The sequence below is a fragment of the Nymphaea colorata genome, chromosome 1 (assembly GCF_008831285.2).
Source record: "Nymphaea colorata isolate Beijing-Zhang1983 chromosome 1, ASM883128v2, whole genome shotgun sequence".
Taxonomy (NCBI): domain Eukaryota; kingdom Viridiplantae; phylum Streptophyta; class Magnoliopsida; order Nymphaeales; family Nymphaeaceae; genus Nymphaea; species Nymphaea colorata.
The window spans coordinates 42,443,699-42,451,183 of record NC_045138.2 but is presented as its reverse complement, the minus strand read 5'-3'; the positions used below and the strand labels follow the sequence as shown (position 1 = coordinate 42,451,183).

Genomic DNA, 7,485 nt, shown 5'->3' with positions numbered 1-7,485 from the left:
ATGGTTTAGAAGGGAGAGGCATGTTCAGAGCAGACCTGACAAATATTAAAAATTTGCCATTTTTTTTACAGGACTCAAAGGACCTTCCGACCAGGTAGGTGGTCCAAGGCTTTTGTTCCCCATGTAATTAAGGGCTCCATGACTCTATTTTTTATTTTTGGGATCCATATACGTGTATAAACATCGCTTGTTCCTTGCTTATAACATAAATGAAAGGGTCGGAGGCCAGCTTCCAGCAAGCGTTTTTCGGAAACGAACTTAGAATTTTTTTTTTCCTTTTATACAGGTAAACAAATATAGTTTTTTGCCATTTCTTTTTTATTTATAACGTTACTACCTTTTCTCTCCAGCCCAAAAGAGAAGGCAACGTATCCAAAAGGAGTGCAGGCCACGTACCGGCTGGAACTTGACCCATCTATCTAACGGACGAGTTGGGGCCAAGCTGACCAACTACGACGCTGTAGGGACGAATGCTTCATTGCTTCTCGTTCTTTCATCATCCGCTGCCTCCCACACAGACACAGCTACACCCTGCATCCCGAGTAGAGCGAGAGGAAGACGGAGATGGTGTCAACCACGACGGAGAGCGTAAACTCGCGTCGGTGGACGATGGACGCTGAGTTGGAGGGGCTGGACTACGACCCAGACGAGGAGGAGCCGTTCGTGCCACTGAAGAAGGTACCTAACGGTGACGTCTTCGAGGCCGCCCGTGCCGGCGATCTGGAGCGGCTGGGCTACCTGCTTGAGCTCGGCATCAACGTGAATGCCAGGGACGCCTGGGACTCCGTCGCCCTCTACTACGCCTGTCTCGCGGGTAACCTCGACGCCGCCCGCATGCTGCTCGAGAACGGCGCCATCTGCTCCGAGCACACCTTCGACGGCGACCGATGTCACTACGCCGCCCTTAACCTCAAGGTCCGCAGGCTGCTCAAGGCCTTTGAGGCCCGCCCACCGCCCCTCGGTCCGCTTCAGTCCGCCCTCCGCGACACTTTCATCAGCTGCCCTGCCAACCGATCCTCCGCCCTCTTCGATCAGCAGCCTGCATCAGGTACGGTTCTCTCCTTCCTTCTTCCCATAATGCTGCGGAGTTTTTTTACTCTTTAGCTCCATGGTGGTTCTCTTCTTTCTGTTTCTTGTTTGACCTGTCACTATCTCTTGAGCCCGCTTACCGTTGCTGAGATTTGATAGGTCAGCGGTAAAAGTTATAGAAGGTTTGAATATGCAACCATATTGTAGTCGTTTATTTTGTTCGTCAACCTTGTGAGGGCAATTGAACCAGTTCGTACTTGCAATGTTATTGCCCAGGAAGCCGTAACTGACCCTTCGTGTAGTTAATAGTTCGTCTGTGTTCAATCTAGTCGCCTCAAATAGGTACTTATGTGTTAACGCTTCGGACAAGCCTCCAGGCTAAGATCTACTCATTGGAATGTTCGTCCACGCGATGATTTTGTAAGTGTAAGCTTCAAAGACAGAGTTGTTGGGTTACCAAATTTAGCTTCAGATTTTATCTTGTTATGGTGGAAATATGAATTATGGACCTTGTATCTTCTAATAGGTCGAGTCAAGTTCAGCTGTTGTTTCTTGTTAAGCTGTGGGAGACAAGCAAAAGAAATAGGGAAAGCGTACTTCTCTTGTTAGGCGATTTGAAAGCATATGGAGTTCAGACTTCAGAGGACCACAATTTACTCAACTAACATAACAAAGCACTTGTTATGAATCTGGAAAAAAGGTTATCATATTTAGTTCTAGTATCTCTTGGTTATTAATGTTTTCAAGATTTTTATAAAAATTTGGTCACTGAAAGATTCGTATCCCACTTTGTCTGGTTAGCATGCCTTCATTCTGTCCAAGGACATTTATGAATGGAAGATTTGGTTCTTGTCATATGGAACCAGTTCAATAATTCTTCATAAAGTTGGTCTGAATTGTTTTAGGTACTTGTGCTTCTGGTGGACCACTCTGTTACCCTTAAACGTGATATTTCAGTTACCGAATGTGCTTGGAGCCTTTGCATCAAGGGGATTCCATCTGTCCGTTGTCAATTACTGTGAATTAAGGAATGGGTAGTCTTTCTGAAAACTAGTAGACAAGCCTGGATTTTGTTTCTTGATTTCTCTCTCTCTCTTATGACACCTAACCAAAATCAAACATCTTATTTTACATCAAACGCCTCCCTAGCGAATCCATCCCTTACTATGTTACATAATATATTATTCTTAAAAATCAATCAATTCAAATACTATATCCTAACTCAAAAAGCAACATTTAATCTGAAATAGACCAGTTGGCTACAATGCGTGACCATCTGGACATAAGGCACCTTAACCTAAAGAGGATGAGAAGATTAGACTGCAATGATGATCGAACAACCTGGGCTAAAAGAGAAGTAATCCTTGGCTTCCAAACCAACCTCAGTACACTCTCATGTGGCATGCATTCTGGTCAAAAAGCTCCATAGGCAAATTTATGATGGGGAGGTGCCTGGAGGGGAAAAGATGGTGTGATGATGGCAAGAACTACTAATGCACAGTGTTGGTAAACAGTTTCCTGAATCCAAACTGAAGGAACATACAAACAGCAACCATATCAAGAGAAAAACAGAATGATATGATCAAAATAAAATAAGGAGATGCGACCCTTGTCCTCCGACTCAATTCAAATGTCTAGAACATGGAATATGCTTTATATATTTGCTTATTTGTCAAGTTTGGACATTAAAGTACAGAAACATTAGCTGCTTTTGTGTAACTTTACGAGGGTTCAGAGGAACTCCAAACCAAATTTGGAGGTTTGCTAATTAAGTTCTTTAGAAATGTGTCACCATTTGTTCATCATCAAAGTAAGTAGTTATTGGGAGATAACATGGTATTGGAAGAGGGAGTGATCATGTGCTGGGAAGTAGCCCATTCATTTACATGTTGCAGTCTATAAGCAACATCTTTCTCAGTTATAGTTCCCTTTTGGATCTACCTTCGTAGATTGGGATTTCTTGTTCGGGCCTTGGAAGCCAGAGATGAAGGATACTGGTTCATTTTTGTTCAAAGCAATTAGCATTTTACTTCCTTTTGATATCTGCTGAGGTACTTTGTTTGATAGATTTTTTATGCAGAGCTGACTGTACAAAAAGATATGACTTTGTTGTTTCTCTATTCATCAGGTCATTTTGCACAAGATGGTATATCTTACATTTTTCCTCCTGATGTAACATTTTTTGTGCATGGCCGACCAATTGAAGCACACCGTGTAATTCTGAGTGCTCGCTCACCCTTCTTTAGAAGGAAATTTATGGATGACTGGAGGCATCGTCAGGAAGTGAGATTTTCCAAAGGAAAGCTGTCTTACCCTGCTTTATATAGCCTTGTCCATTTCTTCTACTCTGATAGGCTTGAGATTGCAGTTGATGACATGGAAGATCTTATACGGATCTGCAAAGTGTGTGAATGTGAGGGATTAAGGAAGGTCCTTGAGAAAGAATTGGTTCACCAAAAATATGCCGAGTACAAGTCATTGAGGGATGTTGATAATTCTCAAAAACGATTTATCCTCCAGGGACTGTCCCTCCCTGAGGAGGACAGGCTTCCTGCTGCAATGCAACGATTCCTTAGGATATCTCTGTCCAACTTCAGTGCACTAGCAATATTGGAAAATGCTGAAGATGCTGATAGTTCATCACAAGTGTTGGCTAATATGCCAAGTCATTCTATGGAAGATCTTGCAGATGTCTGTATCTTAGTTTCTGGGAAGATATTCAGGTGTCATCAAGTTGTTATGGCTTCACGATCCGAGTATTTCAAAGCAAGACTGTCTCGAATGACTGGTTTTCGTGAAGGTACTGCTGGACTTCATGGTCAGTCTCTTCCTTTGCTTGAAGAGCATGATCTGAGTCCAGAGACATTTGACAAGATGATTGAGTTTATGTAAGTTCATCACTCTTATTTAATAGTTTTCAGACTACGGAGATTCTCTTACAGCTTATTGTATGCCATTCTCTTCAGGTATACAGACAGCCTAAAGGATATTGATCCTGATCAGGTAAGCCAAGTTGCATTTGATTCCGCAACCTTCAGTCACAATTTTTTTTTATCTTTCGCATATTAATATGCTCTTTAACAGGCCGAGGAAATGTTTGATGCTGCTTCAAGGTATTTATTGTTTCCTCTGAAGCGTGCAGCTGCTGATGCTCTTTTACCACACTTGGAAATGGCTTCACCAGCAGAGTTATGCGATTGGCTGATATTATCTGATATGTATTGCATCTTTACTTTTTCTATCAATACTTTGCTTCTCATAAAATTTTGTAACTCTTTTATTAATTATGTGTATTGTAGTCATAGTACTTTTTTGATTGGGAAACTTGAGCAAATACTGGTTGATACATCATTGGATTGAGAAATGTATGCATGCATGTGATATTTGTGGAGAATTACTAGGATGGCATGTAAAATGTGGACACATGGCTTATCATTTAGAAGCTGTATCTGCAGGGTTTAGAGGCTTTCTCAAATTTGCCATTTTAAGCACCTCTTTTCCTGTGCAAATTAAGGATAGCAAACCTTTTCTTGATATGTTTAACCACTTCGGTTTTTGCCTATGAAGCAACACTGAGTTTCTGCCTATTGATAGATAAGCATGATTTTGTGAAAGGAGATTAATATACTGCCTGTTTGTTCCACTTTGTGAGAATAGTGGATAATGTAATTAAAGTGGCTTAAGCACAGGTTCATGATTAAAAATGACGACTTGGTAATAGTTTAGGTGGTTTTGCATAGTTGCTCATATTCTAATCTTTAGGCTAACTGTCCCACATTGTTAGTCTCCAAGCTGTGGAATGTCTCCATTTGTTGTTAACTGTCTATCATTGTCAGTCTGTGGTATAATTTATATCACATACACGTATAAATTCTGCTGCATAAATTCTTGCTAGGTCAAGAATAACAGATGACAAGATAGTGAAGACACTAATTTTGCTAGTATCAAAATGAAATTTGATGGGTATTTAGTGGGATAATCCCACACCTTATAGACGATTATTGGGTCCGTTGATGTATTAGTATTAACTAGACCCAAATTGCTCATGCTGTTCATGTGGTTAGCTAATTTATGCATGCCCCAGCGTCAGTTCACATGAGTGTGTACTTTCAGATTGTCAGATGCATCACGGGAATAATAAGGGAGTTTTTCTGTTCCCCTCCTCTTTGAATTTAATTGCTTACGTAGATGCATAATCCTTTTTGCATAATCCTTCTTTTTTTTTCTGAACAATGAACTTTGTTCAGGAGGAAATTTTAAAGAAGACTATTGAATTGCCACATGTGGCTTCAGAGTCACAGCTTGTTGGTTTCTTTATGACGGCTCTTTGCTCTGCAAGATTCAATTTCCTTTTAAGCAAACTTTTGGTGATTACACTAAGTTTGAAGGAAGGTGTTAAAATATGCGTACATACTTATATGTATGTTTTAGTTATTATATATAAATCTATAATCAAATATGTTTAACACATATATGACTGGAAAATATATATATATATACTTGTATACAGGTTTTTATTGTATTTTTCTGTTTTATTTGTATTATTTTTATTCTTTGTTCGCTCATCCACAGCCTGGTTGAAATTGACTCTTGTTGGGACTAGCCAAGGGCTAGTTGCTGGCTCTTTCTCTCTCTCTCCTAATTGTGGCTGTTTCTGTAACAGCCTTCTTTACCAGCCAGTGGATTATTAGTAGTCGTAGATTTCCATATGCCCACTAGTAGTCGTACTGTTCTTTCTTTTTAGTTTCTTATTTCTGTTCTCATATTTGTCACACACCTGCCTTCTGTACTACTGTTTTTGGTAATATTAGGGGCCTTATTTACCAAATTTGTATTGTGATGTGAGTTAATCGTTCTGGACTTTAGTTAACCTAGTAGTAAGCGCAGCTTGCAAGTACTGATTCTGACTCAGTAATCAATTTGGAAACTTAGAATGAAAAAACTACAAGTTCTGTTGTAGGAAGACACTCTAAAGATGATTGCAAGTCTGAAGTCTTGTGCTCTCTCTCTCTCTTTATCTCCTCTGGGCAGGCATACTGTCATATATTAAATTTCATTTTGATTGAATTTGTAGGTATGATGTATTGAAAATTAGGGAGTACTGTCTAGATGCAATGGCTTGCAATTTTGAGGCATTTGCTGATACAAGTAAATTTAGAGCTATGCTCCTAAGATTTCCACCACCATCTGGTGATTCTGCATTGCGGACAACCCTTCCTAGTGCACCAGGAGCTGGTGGGACTACTAATCAAGGGAACATCCTTGATGATTTGCGTGAGAAATGGCTTGAGGCAGAAGCGGCTGAGCTGGACAAGAGAGACGAGAGTGCAGCACTATTTGATAGAAGATTGGAGATGCTTATTTTGGTTGCGAATGAAGAAAGAATTCATGATGGTTGTTAAGGGACCTTCATTATGCTTAATGAAAATTGTGAAGTCTATCATACTTTTGTCTTCAGGTAATCAAGCATAAGCAGGTGCTAAATTTTGGCGTTTATGGAAACTGGTTGCATACCTTCTGATATCTCATGGATTTGAATGAGAAGCCTTCATTATATGGTAAATTAACTTTTATTTTTGGTACTATATGCTATGTAAAATTTGGTTTTTGATTTGGTTGCTCTTTTTGTTTTTGGCAGAATTTCTTTTCCTGGTCCATGGAGGTGACTGAACAGTCAAGCGTGAATATGTGCACTAAAGTGGTGGGAGGTGCGTGCATTAGATGTGGTATTTCATTAACTAATTAAGAGGCGTACATGCTGAATAGTGCTGCTGGACCGTTGATGTACATGTAACCTACAGTACGTTGCATTTGACGTACAAACTACATTCACAACGTAGGACATGCCCATGCTGTTTCTGTGATTGTAAACTGTGAATATGCTGTTGCTGCTTCTTCCTTGTAAAGTTGATAATTTATCCTGGGTTGTCACAACCTAAGGGCTTGTATCTGAGTGGTCAGATTTGGCAGTTATGCAACACTGCTGGATGATTTTATTAACAAGTTGACTAGTGCATGGTAAAAATACATGCAGTGAACCATTATATACAGGTATCCTACGTAAAGTTGTGCACAGGACATGCGTGTGTTATTATACAGTTCCCCTTGGTTAATAAGATAGGCTTGTTTCTTTGATGTCCACCTGACTGTCTCGGCTTGTGTATGAATTGATCTTAGGCGTTCTAGAAATTAGTTTTTTTTTCTAGACATTGTTCACGAAGTAAAAGGCTATAAATTCAAATGATTGAAGGTACAATATAAGATAATTCTTAAGTTACATGGGTACTTCAGTAAAGTCCACGTATCTGTGTTGTTGTACCCGTACTTAAAATAGGTACTTTGACACTTGGGTACTTATAGATCCAAACTGTTTAATTTTATTTTGAATTAATTTTTTTTACCTTACTTTTTATTTTATTCTTTAGATGTGAAAATTTGATTGATGTTCATATTTGA

At 39.6% G+C, this 7,485-nt stretch overlaps 1 protein-coding gene across 2 annotated transcripts; it reads left to right on the top strand.

Moving 5' to 3' along the window:
* The first annotated feature begins 269 nt into the window (after positions 1 to 269).
* LOC116246014 (BTB/POZ domain-containing protein At2g04740) lies at positions 270 to 7,170 on the top strand. Of its 2 annotated transcripts, none has more exons than XM_031617684.2 (6): positions 270 to 1,048; positions 3,158 to 3,917; positions 3,996 to 4,032; positions 4,114 to 4,247; positions 6,104 to 6,487; positions 6,668 to 7,170. In XM_031617684.2, exons 1-5 carry the CDS (start codon positions 565 to 567, stop codon positions 6,429 to 6,431), a joined length of 1,743 nt encoding a protein of 580 aa, XP_031473544.1. In that variant the 5' UTR covers positions 270 to 564; the 3' UTR covers positions 6,432 to 6,487; positions 6,668 to 7,170. The 2 variants fall into 2 exon arrangements, with proteins under 2 accessions (XP_031473544.1, XP_031473543.1); XM_031617683.2 differs by having other exon boundaries at positions 6,104 to 6,587.
* Positions 7,171 to 7,485: the final 315 nt, after the last annotated feature.